The sequence below is a fragment of the Panthera tigris genome, chromosome F2 (genome assembly GCF_018350195.1).
Source record: "Panthera tigris isolate Pti1 chromosome F2, P.tigris_Pti1_mat1.1, whole genome shotgun sequence".
NCBI classification, from domain to species: domain Eukaryota; kingdom Metazoa; phylum Chordata; class Mammalia; order Carnivora; family Felidae; genus Panthera; species Panthera tigris.
The window spans coordinates 33,203,578-33,223,023 of record NC_056676.1 but is presented as its reverse complement, the minus strand read 5'-3'; the positions used below and the strand labels follow the sequence as shown (position 1 = coordinate 33,223,023).

The 19,446-nt window shown below is 36.8% G+C and overlaps 1 protein-coding gene and 1 long non-coding RNA gene across 3 annotated transcripts in view; one reads left to right on the top strand and one right to left on the bottom strand.

The window, feature by feature from the left end:
• The window catches only part of LRRCC1 (leucine rich repeat and coiled-coil centrosomal protein 1), a 47,467-nt gene extending 37,686 nt beyond the window's left edge, over positions 1 to 9,781 (bottom strand). Inside the window, exons 1-4 of one of the 2 annotated variants that reach the window (XM_007084312.3) lie at positions 9,599 to 9,781; positions 7,063 to 7,268; positions 6,697 to 6,762; positions 1,881 to 2,048 (exon numbers count right to left, since the gene is read on the bottom strand). In XM_007084312.3, coding sequence (XP_007084374.2) covers positions 1,881 to 2,048; positions 6,697 to 6,762; positions 7,063 to 7,268; positions 9,599 to 9,687 — 529 coding nt within the window. In that variant the 5' untranslated portion in view covers positions 9,688 to 9,781. The remainder of the gene's footprint in view (positions 1 to 1,880; positions 2,049 to 6,696; positions 6,763 to 7,062; positions 7,269 to 9,598) is intronic. The other variant, XM_007084313.3, reaches the window with a different exon arrangement.
• Positions 9,782 to 9,882: 101 nt separating this feature from the next.
• LOC122235034 lies at positions 9,883 to 18,334 on the top strand. Its single transcript, XR_006213118.1, has 3 exons — positions 9,883 to 10,256; positions 15,661 to 15,813; positions 18,251 to 18,334. It is a non-coding gene; the product is annotated as an uncharacterized LOC122235034 (long non-coding RNA).
• Positions 18,335 to 19,446: the final 1,112 nt, after the last annotated feature.

Sequence of the window (19,446 nt, the reverse complement as noted above, 5' to 3'; positions counted from 1 at the left end):
ACAGAAAGCCAAACATGTCTTTTATTTGTAATATGATTAGTATAAATATAAATCAGGTAATGTGGGTAACAACCAGAAATCCAGAATTTTGCTAATGAAGCCTCAAGCATTAGTACAATTAAACATCCCCAACTGTCCCCCTTAAATTACATATAACTAAGATTAAGATAGGCAATGTATCAACTATTCAAGAATATGTTTATTTTCCCTAAGTACAATTAAATATGAGAAATCTGATAAATCACCATTAATTTGTGTTTTGGCTAAAAGAAACACTTTAATTTTACTTAACCATAATTTTAAACAAAGGGCAATGAAATGGTTGGGAAAACTCCAAAATAAAGAAGGAGGTCTGGCAAATTAATACTAGAAATTTTGAAGGGAGATTAAGTAATTTTAGTAATAAGTATCCCTTCAATTCTAGGGGGATGGCAATCATGTTATAATACCTCATCAAATAAAGTGAAAAACAAAGGTTCAAACTGTAGTAACTAGAGACTCTTAAGACAAACTGTTAAGAAAAAATCCAACTTGGGTAAGTAGAGAAAAAATAAAGTTGTTTTAGCAATAAGGTTTCCTTTCAAGAAAAGAAAACTGAAGTTCACTATCCTGATTGTTAGGGAGACTCTATATTATATCGCCTGAGGAAAATAGTTAATCTCAAATCTATTATATTCTTGTCTGAAGTAAAATTATCAAAACAGGTTTCCATTCTGGGAAAAGCCTTCATACAGTTGCATATTAATAACAGAATGGAGCCAACTCTATAGCCAACTTCTACCCAAGCAGATCTTTAGAATATATATTCATATTCTACATTTGTCATCTTATTGCTTGGTTAAGCAACTTGAGATTAGGGAGTTCTAGAAACTGCAGTCTGGTCTGCTTTGTATTTGCCAGCTTTCAGGGATTCTGAATTAGCTCAAATGGCATTTCAGCAGTGTCTTCTATATATCATATTCAGTTTAAGCTTTCTTTCTTACAAAAATCATTTATTTATTAATTATTTAACACATTCACAGATAAAATTTAAAAAGTATACAGGAGGGGCGCCTGGGTGGCTCAGTCGGTTAAGCGTCCGACTTCAGCTCAGGTCATGATCTCTTGGTCCGTGAGTTCGAGCCCCGTGTCGGGCTCTGTGCTGACAGCTCAGAGCCTGGCGCCTGTTTCAGATTCTGTGTCTCCCTCTCTCTGACCCTCCCCTGTTCATGCTCTGTCTCTCCCTGTCTCAAAAATAAATAAAACGTTAAAAAAAAATTAAAAAAAAAAAAAAAAAAAAAAAAAAAAAGAAAAAGTATACAGGAAAAAATTTTCCTAACATTTCCTGATTTGCAGCTACCCTTTCCACTATTTCTGCATTTCCTGACCTCCAGCTACTTAATACCGGAGTTAGCCATTGTTACCAGTTTTTGGTGTAGTCTTCTAGATATTTTACATATATACTCAGCAAATACACACGTTACCCTTTGCGTACAAATGGCAACCTATTATTTGCAATGTTTTGTAATCGGCTTGCTTTTCTTTCTCTTAACAGTATATCTTGGAGATAAGTGCATACCAGTAGCTAAAGATTCTGTTTTTTATTTTTTTATGCCTGCACAGCATTATACTGTAAGAATATAACATAACATAATTTAATTTTGAGGCATTCACTTATCAAGCATAAAGCTGTTTATATAGAATTACTTATCTGTTCATCCTGTGTTCTTTTAATGGCAATTTGTCTTAAAAATTATTTGCGATTATGGTTTTTTCCAAACATGTAATAAAAAGTTGCAAAGCTTAAGACAAATAAAAGGAGGTCATCAACACCAGTTGCTGGAAATAAAGGATCTTTGAATATTAACTATTACAAAAAGTATTAAATTAATTGCTCATACCTGGTACACGACAGACAGGGTTATCTTCTCCATTTGTCTCCAAAATGAGATTAGTCAAGAAGTGCAATCCTACCATACACTGAAGTAAGTGATGGATACTATCTATACAATTACTATGTAAGTCAATATATCTGAGTTTATGTTTAATTCCATGAAGGGGGATCAAACCTGGAGTACGGGGGGAAAAAAAAAACAAATTTTTTGATACCACCAAAGTCATTTTTCCAAGAACTAATTAAAAAATAATTTTTACATGGGTTAGATTTTGAGACAAAGGAGCAGCATTAATAAGACTCTGCATATAGCTACAGCTAATAAATAAGGTATCCGTAAAGTCAATTTTTGTTTTGAAGGAACACAAGTTTAGCATCTCTTTGAGGCCCTAGCCTGGAGGTCTCTGGTTTTCTTCAAACACAACAATGTACCTCCCAAGGCCAATGTTATGTACTTCTATGAGAAGCATAAAGGCATGACTTAAGGCTCTCGATCAATACATATTTTTGATTAGTAGACATAAGCAAACACTGCAATATCCTTCAATTTTGTTGGTTTGAGCATAAAATACAAATAGCACCCATTTGATTTCGTTCCCTGGTACTAATTCTTACATGAGTGCACCTAGAGCATGGTAATGTTAGGAACTAGGTTTGCAGCAGAGGCGACTGCTGCCTGGTACCATTCTCATTGACCAGCCTCGGACTTGAGCTGCAGCTGTGATGAATGCGGCCATGTACACTGCCAGTGTCTCCCCGGAGCACTTCATGTTTCTCTTTTCTTGCCTCAGAGCTCCCTTCAAAATGGAGCTTTTGAGCAAAGGTGCAGCCTGGAAATGTAAGGGAGTTAAAATCTCCAGGGATATTCCCAACAGAAGGGGGACTGTCAGTGGATGAATGCCCTAGTCTCCCTTCTTTTGGAAAGACCATTCAGAGGTGTACTCTGTATTGTTCCTCCTGAGGTCTTATATACAATTTTGCTTGGTTTAGTACTCTCCATATATAAATTCAACTTTACCCACCTTTTTTTTTTCCTTCAATTTCTTCAACCTGACTGGTATACTCTTCTCTTCTCCATCTTTATTGGGCTAATTTCTACTTCTGTTCCTTACAGGGTTGCCTCTTCTTTTGTTCACAGTCCTCATCACTGACTTCAACTCATCCCTCATGTCCTCAGAAAAGTCTTCTCTGACAACTCTCTACAAGATCAGATTTTCTATCATGCGTTCTTGTAAGTACTCAGCGTTTCTTCTTAATTTCCTGTGACGTGTCTAAGTCCTTGTTCCACGTTACTGGTTCTTCCTCTCATGTTTTAACTTTCTGTTCCTCTTACTTTTCAATTTTAAAGGCTCATTCCTGGTCTGCCTTCTCTATTCATATGCTATCCAGGATGTCCTACAGTTTCATGGTTACAAATACCATTGATGTGCCAAATCTACAACTCCAACTATGATTCCCAATCTCTAAACTGCACATTATACAAATACATAAACACATATGTCTAATAGGGTTCTCAAATTTAAGACAGAATCCTTAGGTCTCACCCCCTCAACTCTGGTTTTTCCCCCAATCTTTCCCACATAGTACCATCATCCGCCTGTAACTACAGAAAAAACTCACAGCTAATTACCTTTGATTCCTTTTTTCTTCATTTCCTTATCTCAATCCATCAGCAAATCCTATGAACTCTACCCCCAAAATATATCCATTTGCTCCTCTACACTATTTCCACCTTAATCCGAGTCTCTCCTAACCAATCACTTGACTTCCACTCCTATCCTTCTAACATTCATTCTTACTCAGCAACCAAAGTGATCCTTTATTTTTAAAAAAATTTTTTTAATGTTTATTTATTTTTGAGACAGAGAGAGACAGAGCATGAATGGGGGAGGGGCAGAGAGAGAGGGAGACACAGAATCGGAAGCAGGCTCCAGGCTCTGAGCCATCAGCCCAGAGCCTGACACGGGGCTCGAACTCACGAACCGTGAGATCGCGACCTGAGCTGAAGTCAGACGCTCAACCGACTGAGCCACCCAGGCGCCCCCAAAGCGATCCTTTAAAAACACATATATCACTTACTTGTTTAAAGCCCTCCTATGGCTTCCTATTGCACCTAGAATAATATGCAAACTTTTACCCTGAGTATGAAGCTGTGATCTGGCCTTTGCCTACTTTCTCATCTGTTTTCTTAGCACATTAACCCCTCATTACTATGCTCTAGCACATTACCCTTCTTTCTGTTCTTTTATCAGGACAGGCTTGAAGGTGAGGTGCCTTACTGTTTTTGCATGCTCTTATATAAGGTGCCTTTATTTATTGAACACATAAAATATTATCATTCTAAGAATTATCCATTAGAACTTACATGGTTTCCTATATTTTCTTCATACTCCTTATTACAATCTGATATGAAGTCACTAAAACACACTCTTTTTAGGTATACATATCAATGTATTCTAACAAGCATATACAGTTGTATAACCACTACTATAATAAGATGCAGAACATTTCCATCCCTCCAATCAACATGTCTCTGTTCCCATTTTCAACCCCTGGCAACTAATGATCTAATTTCTGCCACTAAAACTTGCCTTTGTCAGAATGCCGTATAAATGAAATCATACAGTGCAACCTTCTGTGTCTTACTCCCTGCACTTAGCCTATTTCTTTTTAGATTTATCCATATGACTGCATGTATCAATAGTTCATTCCTTTTTGCTCCCAAGCATATTCCATCATGTGGATGAATCACAATTTGTTTATTATTTGTTTATTGTTTACTAAGTGGTAAACGTATAGACTGTTTCCAGTTTGGGGAGATTATAAAGAATCATATAAACATCATTATACAAACAGCTATATAATCATATAAACATTCATGTACAGGGTTTTGAATAGACATGTTTTCATTTCTCTTAGGTAAATACCTAGAAGGACTGCATGATTATATGGTGAGTGTATGTTTAAGATTATAAGAAACCTTCAAACTGCTTTCCAAAATAGTTGTATCATTTCAGTTCTCCCCACAGTGTATGCAAGTTCTAGCTGCTGTACAATCTCACCAGTCTTTTGTACTGTAAGTTTTTAAAACTATCTATTCTAGCAGGTATGAAGTAGATCTGATTACAATTGTAATTTGCATTTTCTTAATCACTAAGGATGCTAAATATATACATATATTTTTCATGTGCTTATTTGCCATTTGGATATCCTCTTGGGGAAGCGTCTGCTCAAATCTTTTGCTTATTTTCAAGGGGTTGACATAATCATATTTTTTGTTTTTCTTCCTCACTACAATGTAAGCCCTATGACCAGAACCTAATCTATTTGTTGTTGTTGTTTTTCATCACTATAGAACAGTATGTGATACAGTGATCGTCAATAAATATTTGTGGAGTGAATGAACGAGCAAATCTTATCCAAGAGTCACATTCTTCAGATAAGGAAACTGCATCCAAATAGTAATAATATACTTTGCTCAACAGCATGTAGCAGTGACAAAGCTAGGGTTAATACTCAATTCTAATATTTTCACATCTTTGGGAAAAAACGTTTATTTTTTAATTTTTTTTTTGGAGAGAGAAAAAGAGAGAGCAAGCAGGAGAGAGGGGCAGTGGGAGAGAAAGAGGGAATCTCAAGTAGGCTTCATGCCCAACCCAGGGTTCTATCTCAAGACCCTGGGATCATGACCTGAGGCGAAACCAAGAGTGGGATGTTCAACTGACTGAGCCATTCAGGCATCCCAGGGAAAAAAGGTTTTAAAAAATTAAAGTATTCTTGAGGCACCTGGGTGGCTCAGTTGGTTAATCGTCCAGCTTCAGGTTAGGTCATGACACAGTTCGTGGGTTTGAGCCATGTATCAGGCTCTATGCTGATAGTGCAGAGCCTGGAGCCTGCTTTGGATTTTGTCTCCCTCTCTCCCTGCCCCTCCCCCCACTCGTACTCAGTCTCTCTCTCTCTTTCAAAAATAAATAAACATTAAAAAATTAAAATATTCTTGCCATTCCAGCTTAATGGTAGGGTTCTCTTTAATTTTCTGTATATGAAATACCTGGCATAGGGCAGTATTTTTGTAGTACTGGGAGAAAAATAAACACATGAATAAAATTGTTTCAAATACTGATAGAATTGTGAAGATAATTAGAAGAAATCCGCCAGTTCTAACAGATAATTCTAAGAATAATCATGAAACTTTGTTCATTTTATCAGTGTATCACTTTACTCAATTAAAAATAGGTAACAATGTTTAACTTTGTAGACATGCTAAAAGTCAAAAAGAAAAAAAATTATTTGATCTTCAATTCGCAATAGCCTTTAGAATGCTGTATACCCATATGGCCCAATATCTTAGCACTAGCCACATACGGCTTTTTAAAATTAAGTTAAAATTAAATTGCAAATTTAGTTCCTCACTGCACTAGCCACATTTTAAGTGTTCCAAAAGGATACATCTGGCAATTAGTTGTCATACCACACAGCATAGATATATAATATTTTCATCATTGTAAAAAGTTCTATTATAACTATTCTTCTTTATATGATAGTATATTACTTATTTACGATTAAAACATTATTATTCTCCCAAACTAAGTCTTTCCCATCCAAGTTTTTTCTGTTGCCGAGCACCCTAGTTTATGTTCCTATTTTTTTATTTTAGCTGTAGCTTTGGCACCAAAAAAAAAGAATTATGACTGAAGTACACTCTCTAGATGATATTTTGGTCAAAAATGGGATTATTCAGTTTTCAGCATGCTGAGCTCAGCCTAATTCATCACATGTAGCAAACATTCAGCATTATAGAAAATATAAGATTATCTACTTACCACTAAGATCATTGATGTGGTTATAAGATAAATTCAATCTAGTCAGATTAATTAATGTTTCAAGTCCTAAAATAAAATAAAATAAAATAAAGCCTTTAAGGAATTAAAATAATTATTTAGAGCTACACAGTATTGCTATTACAGACAGTTTGAAGCAAATCCAGTCAGATAGCAGTGAAATCAATTTTATTGGCATTTTACAAAATACTTAAAAAACTGATAACTTTTCTTGAAGAAAACTCTTTATGTAGTAAAAGTTAGGCTCAGTTTTCAAAGGTTTATATTTTATTCCATTCTTTTGGGAAGAAGAAAAGCATTTAAATCATCTTTTTTATGCAAAGTATCACATGAAAATCACTTACAAACCTTCTATTCTTGTGATCATATTGCAGGACAAATTTAAAGTGCATAGTTTTGTCAGTGTATTTAGCCCTTCAATTTGAGTTATTTGATTAGATGACAGATCTAAGTGTTGTAAATTCCAAACATGATCAATGGCTTCAATTTTTGAGATGTTATTGCAATGAAGATTGATGGCATGAAGGGTTGAATCTAAAGATAACTCTGATATGCTACAAGAGAAAATATATGTTATCAAAAATAATTAAGGAACAGATTTTAAAATCATGACCAAATAATTAAAATCAACCAAATACCATGTAGATGATAATTATGTGCTCTACTCATTCTATAATGAAATCCTTCCTACTTATGGTAACATTTTAATATCTCATAAGGTACAGTGCTTCTTACCACTAATCAGTATTTTGGACCATAGAGATAAACAAGAAATCCATTCAACAGAGGCAAGTGACCCTAGGCATTTCTAGCTTCTACATACATCAGCATATAATGAAGGCTGTAATTGTAAAGGCCCTGGAATCATAATACCCCAGTTCAAATCTGCATTCCACCATTTTCTTTTGCTAAATTACTTAAGTGAGTTAACCTCTCTAACCCCCAGTTTCTTCATTTAACCCTCACAACAATTCTCAGCAACCAGTATTGCAGAGAATACTGAATATCCTCAGTATTCTGAGATACTGAATAAAGATACTGAAGTTTGCAGATATTAAATAAGTTGTCCAAGTTCCTATAGTTATTACCTGAGGCAGTATAAATCCAGATCTGGCACTGGAGTTTATAATCTTGCCTTATTTACCATTTCCGACAGCTATTTAACCAGAAAGTAGTTGGTTTCAAAAGAAACCATTAGTTATTGCTATCTGTAGTGAAAGTCTATTTCTAGTGCTATTTCTAGTGAATTCCATCCTCCCTTCTATAAATTTGGAATGCACCTTCTCTAAATAGAACTCATCTCTTCATTCTCTCAATTACTGCCATTTATTACCAGAACCTTTCCTGAAGATAGTAGTTCCAGGAATAAAAACTACAGTGCACATAGTTCAGAGATGCTGGGTGGAGGAACAGTTGGGAATAGGAACACACAATGTTACAGGCATCTGTTCTATGTTCTGTAGCAGCTACCAAAGAGGAAACCTAACTGGTGAAAGTGCAGGTTTAGTACTCAGGGAGTAAAATAAAAAACAAGGGATTCTGGTGTGCTTCCAAATTAGCATCAAGAATTTCAAATTCAAAATTAAAACACAAAAACACTTTAAATATGCCATAAGATCATTCAGCTCCTCCCTTAGAATTCAGACTGAAGCACCTAATAACTCGTGGCAGAAAATTAGCTACTGTCATTTACTGAGGTATCATTTAGTGCCAGGCCTTATGCTATTAACACATGCTCATAATGATGTACATTTATTTTCTGACACATTTTACTTTTTGGAAATTAGTACTTTGCAGATAATGTGGTACAGGAGAAAAAGCAGACCCTGAAATTAGACAGAAATAGGGTTTAAATTTGAACTTAATCACTCACAAGCTGTGTGAAGCTGAAGAGCTGTTTAGATCCTTTAAGCCTCCTGTCACTTATAAAATTGCCCTCTTGCAGAATAATTGTGAGGATTAGTGATAACGTATATAATATGTACACACAAATGGCATTCAGTAAATAACAGCTATTATTAAATATAAATGTAAATATTCCTTTAAAACACATCTCCTTGAGGTCTTGTAGCAAATTTTAGATCAGAATCCAGAACAAGATGGTTTAATTATCAGCAGCAAGGTTCTGCATATGGCAGGGCATGCCACAAAGGAACAGCATGTGCAAAAGCACAGAGAAGCCTACTATGGAACTGCCAGTAGTGCAGTATGGCTAATCATAGAGTAAAATGAAGAAATGGTTAAGAGGGGAGACCGAAAAGGTAGGCAAGGACCAGTCAGTAAAGCAGAACAAAGAACTTAGTATGTCATGCATAAACGGGCTACATGAAAGAGGGAAACGACTAGCTAAATATGATGTTTAGCACTTTCAAAAAGTATATGGATATAGGTATCGTAGTGTTCTGCAAAGGAGAAATTAGAATGCAGGTGTAGAGAATTGAGGCAAAACTAATGAAGAGCAGTAAAACTTCGCTCCACAGCTGCTAGAGATACCACGGTGCCACTTTTTGTCAAAGTAAGAGAAGGAGCAGAAAAGACAAGACAGAACCGGAGAATGCTAACAATTACAGAACAAGTAAAAAAAAGAATAATTAGAAAAACGAGGAGAACCAGTAAAGGAGGGAGGATGGTTAAAGGCTGGTAGAGTCAGGTCGTAGGGCAGTTTCCAGGTTGCTCAGAAGTCCAAGTGGAAAGGAATAAGGACAATTCGTGGGACGAGGTACTTCAGAGCAATTCTGCAGCTCTAAGGCGGGAGAAAGCCGGACAGCATTTGTGTGTGGTCTGGGTAAAGCTGTGCCGCCTCCGCTGCACCGAGGCAGCCACCTACACACAACTGCCGTCCGGGGAATGCGCGGGCTGCTTCTGGCTGAGCAGCACCCTTTACCTTCGCAGGCCTTTGTCCATGAAGCACAAGTCCCCGCAGCTGCTGTCGCCGTCCCCATTTTCAACTTCCGCCTCCACCGGCGCCTCCATGGAACCGGCGACGGGAACCTTGATCTTAACCGGCGCCCAGAGCTGGGTCGGAGAGCCCGGAACACGCCTCCTTGGTGAGCGGAAGTCCAGCCCGAGAGGGCGGGGCGATGATCCCCCCACCCGCCCGTCTTCCAACCGACAGCCGGGCACTTTCCCGCCCTTACGGTGCCGCAAAGCGGGAAACCTGATTTTCTTCCCCAAGGGCTTCCCTCCCTTTTACGGTATCTAGGGCGCAACTCTCGAGACTTGCCGTAAAGGGAAACATCATTCCGCGTGGTAGCTGTTGGGGAAAGAATGAGTTTTTCCTTTGAAGCTGTTCTGTATGATTTTTGCATTTTAGGTGGCTGACTTCTGAAGCCGATTTGATAGCAGTTTGTCTTTACAGAACTAAGTTAGTTGTTCCCCCACCGGCCATTGCACCTACTGTTGTTGATTCAGTCAGTAAACATTTATGGGATGCCTTTACATATGCCAGGCACTTACCTGTGCCATGAGGAATAAGTTGAAACCCATTCTCGTTCCTGGAAGCATTCACAATTCAATGGAGGAAACAATTGACGTGCAACAGGGTGAGTGCTAGGAATAGCACTGGAGCATTTGTGCAAAATGTATAGAGATGTGGGTAGTGGGAAAGTTTTCTAAACAGTTATTGATGACTGAGCAGAGTCTTACTAGGTCAAAGGGAATTCTGGAAATGAATGACGTTTCAGGTAGCAAAACAATACCAGAAGGTCGAAGAGGCCACCTGGTAGGCTTGCTCTCTAACTCATGGGAATATTTAAAAATGGAGACAAAAAGTATGTCAGCTCTGAACCTGTCACTGTCTTGAACTAAACTCTTTGGTGGTCCCTCATTAGCAGTCAAATAAAAGCCTAACTTTCTAATCTAATATTGAAGATATTTCCAGTCTTAAATGTTAATCGGTCTCCTACTGTTTAGCTATACCTATCACGTTCTAAAATTTGTAGCCACCATTCACTACTTCCTGTTAATCATGTGCTTTGTCATATGTCTGCAGCTCTTTCTAACCAGAAATGGAGGTAGAATCTCTTTAACGGTTCCTCGATTCTGGGCTTGCTTTTGCCTTTTTTTGGAGGGGGGCAATGCATTTAATTCTAGTGCTGGGCAGAAACAAGTTACTCTAGCTAAGGACACACAGCACACAGATACATACATGAGCCCAGAAGTGCTTAGCTGAACCCATCCCAAATTGCAAAATATGGTAGTTAAATGGTAGTTAAATAAAGTGTTTTGTATTAAGCCAGTAAATTCCGGAAATGTGTTATGTAGGATTAGATGATTGATAAGTCACTAATCTCTGAATATCCATTAAAATACAGATTTTCAATGGGGAGGAGTATTATATAGTCTTACCTAATACAAATAACTGATGTAAGAAACAAATTATGTTATGGGTGCCTGGGTGGCTCAGTTGGTTAAGTGTCCAACCTTGGCTCAGGTCATGATCTCACAGTTGTGAAGTCATGGTTGTGGGTTTGAGCCCTGGGAGGGGTTCTGTGCTCACAGTTCAGAGCCTGGAGCCTACTAACGATCCTGTGTCTCCCCTTCTCTCTGCCCCTCTCCCACTCACGCTCTGTCTCTCAAAAATGAATAAGCATTAAAAAAAAATTAAAAAGAAATAAATTATGTTGTAATGGTATTAAATGTATTGGATCTTTCCTCCAAAATCATGGACATTATAATTAATTAATATATTGATTATGGTCACTGGAGTTAAAAAATCTTAGCACTTAAGAATTGACTTTTTTTTTTATAAATTTTTTTTAACGTTTATTTATTTTTGAGACAGAGAGAGAGAGAGCATGAACAGGGAAGGGTCAGAGAAAGAGGGAGACACAGAATCTGAAGCAGGCTCCGGGCTCCAAGCTGTCAGCACAGAACCCGACACAGGGCTCGAACCCACAGACCATGAGATCATGACCTGAGCCGAAATCGGACGCTTAACTGACTGAGCCACCCAGGCGCCCCAAGAATTGACTTTTTAGGGGCATCTGGGTGGCTCAGTCAGTTTAAGCCTCCAACTTGATTTCGGTTCAGGTTGTGATCTTAGGGTCATGAGAGTGAGCCCTGCCTTTGCTCTGCCCTGGGCATGGAGACTCCTTAAGATTCTCTCTCTCTCCCTCCCTCCCTCCCTCCCTCTCGCCCACTCCACTAGAGTGCTTCTGCACGTGTGCGCTCTCTCTCAGTAAAAAAGAATTGACTTTTTAAAATGATAGTTTGATGAACTACTTCTATCGTTTGTCTGGTTGTTGTTGTTGTTGTTGTTTAGCACAAATGCTTAGAAACTGCAGTTTTGCTTTGAAATTCTTTATGTGCACACCAAAATTTGTTAACTAAGTTTCTATAGGAGACCTAAGTCCTAAGTTTCAAAGAGCCTATCATTAATATTCTAAATAATATGTAATTAACACTTTTCAATTACTGTAGTCTGTAGTTTTGTATTTTTAAATGGCACTTCAGTTTGTTTTGGACTTGCTTTACATGCTGTCTATAAAGTATTCATGGGGTGGGTGCAAAATGGGCCATATATTTGGAGTCAGTCTTATTAGTGTGAGATCAAGATGAGATAGGCAGTCAGACTGGGCAGCAAGTTAGCATTGTGAGGGAGACAGAATGAATACTGTCTACTCTGGGAATATTTATTTAGAAAGGCTGATGTGGGACGAAGGTGTGTGCAAGTGACAAAGCAAGAGGTGAGAATAGAAAGTTAGGCTTGACTCAGATCTTGGAGAACCCGCAACAGTTTGTTTATCAGTTGGCATTTGGTAAAGGAAGGTAGTGATGGATTGATGGTGTGTTGGTTGCAGCAGTTGTCAGAGTGAGGTTGGGAGGAGATGCAAGAACACAAGATAGCAGAGTATTTATTAAGCAGGAGAGTGACAGGACTAGATTTGTGTTTTATAGCATTATCTCTAGAGACTGAGTGGAGGTGGTTTGGAGGGAGATTAGAAGTGACTATATAAATTAGGAGGTTGTTGCAGTAAACTGAGTGAGAAAAATGAAGGCCTGGACAAGGGAAGGAATGATGAGGTGAGAACACCTGAGGAGGTGTTAGTAAGTTAGATTTTATAAGTTTTGTTTACTGATTTGGATGTGGGGTATAAGGCAGCTATGGTTTTTTTCTCCTTTTTCTTCATCTTAATAGTTTTTGAATAGCCTTTAGTGTTTTTCTGCATTCCTGTGGGATCAAAATGGAATAGTGGTATTATATGCTATAATTTGTATTTGTCTTTTTCTATTCGAATCAATGTAGCACTTTTATGCTAATTTCTCAGATGAGAGGCACAATGGCTTTTTAACCAACTAAATATATGTAAACTTAAAGATAAAAACCCAAAGCTTTTAAAATTTTACAATGACTTTCTACATATGGATCTCACTACGGAATATCAGGTCAGTAATGTGGGCCCATAGAATCATCCCCTTTGTGACCTCTGGCCTTGAAAATATTGCATTACTCATGAATTCCAGTTACTTAATTGTATATATCACCCCCTCCAAACACATGCTGTGCTTGTATATCTCTCTTTGTCAACCATTATATACAATATTTTTTAATTTGTATTTTTTTGGTGTGATATTTTATTTATCCAGAATATTTGAAGAGTTAGTTCTCAAAAAATTGAATGTTTTAGATATCCGAATTTCTTTTTTTTCTTAATTTTTAAAAAAATTATTTGTTTATTTTGAAAGAGAGAGAAAGAGAGAGCCTGGGAAAGGGGCAGGAACGAGGGAGAGAGAGAATCCCATGTCTGTTCAGTTCTAACTGAAGTCTTTTTCATTTAGAACTTACTATTGAGATATGACATATTCTAGAGGGCCCTGAAACATCCCAAAAGATTTGTTTTCTCTCCTTATAATGAGAGATGTTAAACTAGTTAGACTTATTTTGTATGCTAAATTACATGGGAAGCACTGTCAAATAAATGATGATAAACTTTCTTAGGTTAGATTATATGGGTGAATACTATTAATATAACTGTTCTAGAATGTATATAAAATTCTTAAAATTTTGATTTGTCCTGGTATAATGAATGTTATCACTTGTACTGCTAATTATTGAAGTACTGTGTGTCATGGAAATAACCACATTTCCTTGTCAAGTCCATTATAATGAGTTCTCATCAGTTCTCTAATGATGAACATTTTTTTAAAAGTCTTTGGTCATTTACAGACAGTTATTGTTTTACTCTGATGCTTTTATAGAAGGTTCCCTGCAAAAGTGCTTCATCCTCGAGATTCATGAAAAGTACTTTTGACAAATATAGGTTTCTGATAAACTTAAGGTCATATAACTCAACTGGGTAAGAATTTCCAGAACTGGTGGGAAAACTGGATTCAAGCAGAACAAGAATTAATAACATGGGACTGAATGAACTGAAGAAGAGGATTATAATTTTTATGACTTCTTATTTGAAACATTGCTGGTTTTCTAATGTTTGTTTTTTCAGATTTAAGGAAACATTTTCATTTAAGCTATGACTTACAGCAATTTGGTAAAACATATTTTTGTAAACAAATATGAAGGTTTTATCTTTTTCTCCCTACTTGATCCCTCCAGAATTTGGACACTCTCAGTGAGTTTTCTTATCTTCATGGCAATATAGTTATTTGCATAAGTTCAATAAGAATGTGTTCTCTTTATAATAGGATATAATTGGAAACATTGGTTATATTGCCAAGACTTGCCTACAATGTCGTTTTTGAGAGAGATACATAGACTCAGATATGACCGGACAGCTTTAAGGAACTAAAGTTGACTTTACAGAGCCAATGAAGCCCCTTGGAAAAATCAGCCTGGTACCTTGCTTCTAGGGTCCTTACCAGGTGAGAAAGGAAGGTCACTTCTTGCAGCTGCAGTAACCTCAGGATATTTTGGCATCCTTGAGAATAGAGGAATTTACTCACATATATAGATAATTGTAGGCAAGTCTGATAGCAAGTGTTTGGCTCAGCTTCTTTGCCTTAGAGACTGTTAAAAGTTCAGTCTGAAGATTCCTTCTGAAAAGTTCTAGCAAAACAGATTTTAAAGAGCCCAGGGCACCTCTGTGGCTCAGTTGGTTAAGTGTCCAACTCTTGGATTCAACTCAGGTCATGATCTTGCTGTTCGTGAGATAGAGCCCCCCATCAGGCTCCATGCTGATAGTGCAGAGCCTGTTTGGTACTCTCTTTCTCTCCCCCTTTCTCTGCCCCTTCCCTGCTTATTCCCTTTCTCTCTCTCTCTCTCTCTCTCTCTCTCTCTCTCTCTCTCTCAAAATAAATACATAAACTTAAAACAAAAAGAGCCTATATGGTCAATCACTATTCTTGCTGCACTTACGCAAACAATCAGGCCAAGTTTTTTTGAAACCAGACTTATTTTTCAAACAAATTAGTCTTAATTTGGCTATCTTTGGTGGAAATGAGGGTGATTTTAGAAAAATGAAATTCAATAGCACACCTTTGTGGATATTAGATTCTAGTTCCATTGTCTTTGACAGTTTATTTTTTGCTTATAAAGTGGACTGTATCCTGAATTTTGGTTTCCTCAAGTATCTGGCTAAGACTCTCCAAACTAAAATTTGCAAATTTCTCCCTTCTTTTGACTTGTAATCATTGAGAACTAAAGCTGCCCTTTTTCCTGAAGTCCTGCAAACTGAAGCTAGATGACATGATATTGATGTCAGAGAAATCATCCCAACTGACCATATTTAGACGATCTTTGTGCCTGTTGCTCTATGGGCCACTAAGAAAGATCACCAGAGACATTCAAACTGCGAACCAGGAAAATTTATCAGATTGTCACTGTCTGCCATCACTTTATCTGAAGATGCTTCAAGGCTGACGTCTAGAAATCTCACTGGCAGCACTCAGACACTAGGTTTATACTTTGCTCCAACCATTAACCTCTGTTTTCCTTTTAATTCTATAGAGATGCTTCATATTAATTACCTGATTGCTTGCACAATATAGGCCTAACTTTGGAAGCCCATCTGCAAGATTGCCTCCTGAAATGAGACACAACTATTTAACTGAACTGACCTATTCCCAAGACTGAGGCTGATTCTTTGAGCTATGGAGTTATCTATCAGTTTGGCTTCTGGATACTTCTTCAAAGTTTTAAAGGTGAGACTGAAGGAATTTAGGACAAGTCTCCCCAAAATGTGCCATTTCCTTAACTACCTAGAACAATCTAAATTGCGGGGGGTTCTTTTCCTGAATCAGAGTTGTGACCGGAGATACATTTTATCTGAATTGCCCATCTGTATGGCAGGCAAATATCCATCCAGTTACCAAACATCTGTTCTTCTTCTTATTGCCTTGTGCATTGACCTCCTCTCCTTTGAAGCCCTAGGCTCCTCTTCCATTCCTTAGCTTCAGGATTGCAATATAAGCCTCATTTTATCTTTCTGTCTTTGAACCTCTCATGTTTGTGAGGTTCCCATATATACAAAATTAAATTTGATTTTCTTCTGTTAATTTGTATCATGTCAATTTAACTCTTAGACCAATGGGAAGAATCTTTGAAGGGTAGAGGAAAATTTTTCCTCCCAACAGTTTACATTCACTGACCACAATAATGTACTCGAACAAAATAAAGAAATGCTCATCAAAAAAAGTGTATGTAACTTGACATTTGAAAATCATACTCCTAAATAAATGTAAATCACAGTTTATAGCTGTGTAATTGAAGCAATCCATATCAAGATCTGTGGCATTTGGCCAAAAATATTTCAGGAGAAAGCTAGAAATTTGAATGAGTTATTACATAACAGTAACACAACAGAAGACTGAAAATTAATGAACAAACTTTTAATTCAGTAAGCTAGAGAGGAGAATGACATCAGCAAGATAGTGGAAAAGGAAGTTCCAGCCCTCATTTCCTCATAGAAACACTGATTTAACAATGATACATACCCAAAATACCTTTAGGAAGAGCCCAGAATCCAGTTAAGTAGTTGCAATACTTCAGACTAGTACAAACCAAGAACAGTCACATTGAAAAGTCTTAGAAGAACAATTCGACTTTATCTACTTCAGCCCCTCCCAAAGCCAGTACAGCTCAGTGCCAAAAGAGATCACCTGGCCTCTCTCAGAGGCAAGAGTAGAGCCTTTGGCCTACTCAGGATGAAGGTCCTGGCCTTTCTGGGAGCTGTCTGAAGGGCTGGTTTCTGTGTCACCTCACATGGAACACTGATGGAACTGGTGTAGTTTGGTGAGGGCAGCTAAGAACAAAGGAACAGAAAAGAATGGCTTGCTGCATGCCCCGTACAGCTCTGCTAGAGAGGGAGAAGTTGCAGAACTTGAGACTTCTTTACAGGAAAGAAAGGAGAACAATGGAGAATCCTTCCGTGGCCTGGCCTCTGATACAGCAGTACCTCTTGACACCAGAGGGAACAAATTATGGGTTGCTGAAGAAAAAGACAGACTAGAAAAGCAATAGAAAAAAACACAACAAAACCAAGAGTTGGTTTTTTGAAAAGATAGACAAAATTGATAAACTGTTATCTAGATTAACAGAAAAAAAAAGAAAAAATAAGCTAGAAAAAGAGAAAAATATACCCCAAATTAGTTGATGAGAGAAGAAAATGTAATCATCTTAAAAGAAGCAAAAGGTCATTTGGTATATTCAATAGTCTCTCATAATTAAAATCTTAGCAAGTTGAGAGTAGATGATGATACCTTAATTAAGTAAAGGGCATCTCCCACCTATAGCAAATATCATCATTAATATAAAACATTGGAAGTATGCTCATTAGAGTGATGAGCAAGATAAGGATTCCTGCTCTTTTAAGATGAACCAATGTTGTAAGAAAGAAAAATGTGTTTTAAGAATTTAAAAAGAAGAAATAAACTGCTTCTTTTGCAGACAACGTGGTTTTCTTCATATATTCTCTTGGATTTTCTAAACTGACATAGCAAAATAATTATAAGTGGTTATGGAGTGAGTATAACAGGAAATGTGCAAAATTTTATGGAGAACACTAAAGCTTATAGAAGGATTCCTCTCTTTCCCAAAAAAGTTTAATTTAGAGAAAGCTATAATCATTATTATAAAGATGTCAGTTCTCCCCATGTATACCTCAACTAAAATTCCATCACAGTAAGAATCCCAACTGAATCTTTTATGGAACTTGACAAAATTATTCTAAAATGTGTATGATTTCAAAATTAAATTGGAAGGTGAAAAGATTTTATATTTGAAATGACTATACATTTTGATTTAATGATTTTAATGATGATGTCTTCAAGTTCTTGATGGTCACCGTCAATGAGAAACTACTTAACACAGGTAAACAATAAAATAAATTTACAAAATTACTTTTTTCACAGTCCTCTGTTGTGTGCCTCTACCATTTAGTATTCTAGCCTCTCTACTACCACTCCATGGACACCTAGAATCCTGCATAAAAAAGCTCAATTATACAGCCAGATAGTAAGTAATAAGTTTGATGAGCAGCCATTCTTAAAAGATAAACAAAAAGTTTGATCCAAAGACTGAGGAGAGAAACAGAGGCTCCAAGAAATCTTTTGAAAAAATAAATTGGTCCTCTGCTTTTAGGGAAGATCATCCCCAGCCCTGTGTGATTAAGAATGGCAAGAATAATCACCATGGCACAAGCAGCTCAAATACTCAGAATACAGGTAAGTTCAGTGAAGAATATTTTAATACCACTGATATAAGACCCAAAGATTCCTGTCCCTGTTGTGGCACTAAATATTAAAATATTTCCATGGGAAAGTTCTATTGCTCTTGGGAGTTGCATGATTTTTTGCCTTTTTCCATTTTTTAAATCCTGAAAAGTAATTTTGAAACTTCACAAGGATTGCCTTTTTTTTTTTCCACTTTCCCTCCATGTTTCTGGAAGGTTTCCTTAATTTAGCCATCTCATCCCTTCACAAGCATTTTGTTATTGAATCTAATTTGGTTTATAAATGACTGATTAACTTGTGAATTGTCCTGCGATTTTGTGACTTCTTTTAAGGCCAGAGTTAAAGTGTTTCACATGTTAACTATTTTTTAAAAAATCACGTATGCCAGTGAACAAGTTAGTCACAGCTAATTAAGAAAGGAAGGTTTCAAAAGTTCTGGGAAGAGAAGTCTCCTCTGGGGGTGTAACATTGATACTATTTAACTCTGAAAGAATAATTTGTAGATGAGTACCAAGAGAAGAAATTGTAGTTTAATGGAAAGAATGTAAACTTTGCATTTAAGTGGGCAAAGGTTTGAATCCCACTGTGTCACTTACTCTTGGCGTGGTTTATAGCAAGTTGTGTTATTTTTTTGGGATCCACATTTCCTCATTTTATAAATGAGGATAATAATTTCATATTGTAGGATCAGTGATGTACTGTTGAGTGACAACATACATGTGAAACGTATATTGGGATTAATTTGTATATCTATATTGTCCATGGGGATATATGTAAACCCATCTAGTATTAATTGTATACAGGCAACTACTCTTCCTCTAATTTAACTTAATCTATAGGTATTAGTCCACCCAACATGTATTCATTAATTCAAACATTTATTCATTCATTACTTTTGTAGCAGGATCAGCGATGGAGAAATTAACTTGTGTTTTGTTTATTTTTGTTGTTGTGTTGTTCATTTCATGCATATTATATAATAAGCCAAAGGTGGTCTCTGTACATTGGACCCTAGGTTGTTTACTTCTTCAGAGCAGACTAAGACCTATTACTTCAAACTTTTACACATCCAGTTGTTTTAAACATAGTCCAAATAAACATATT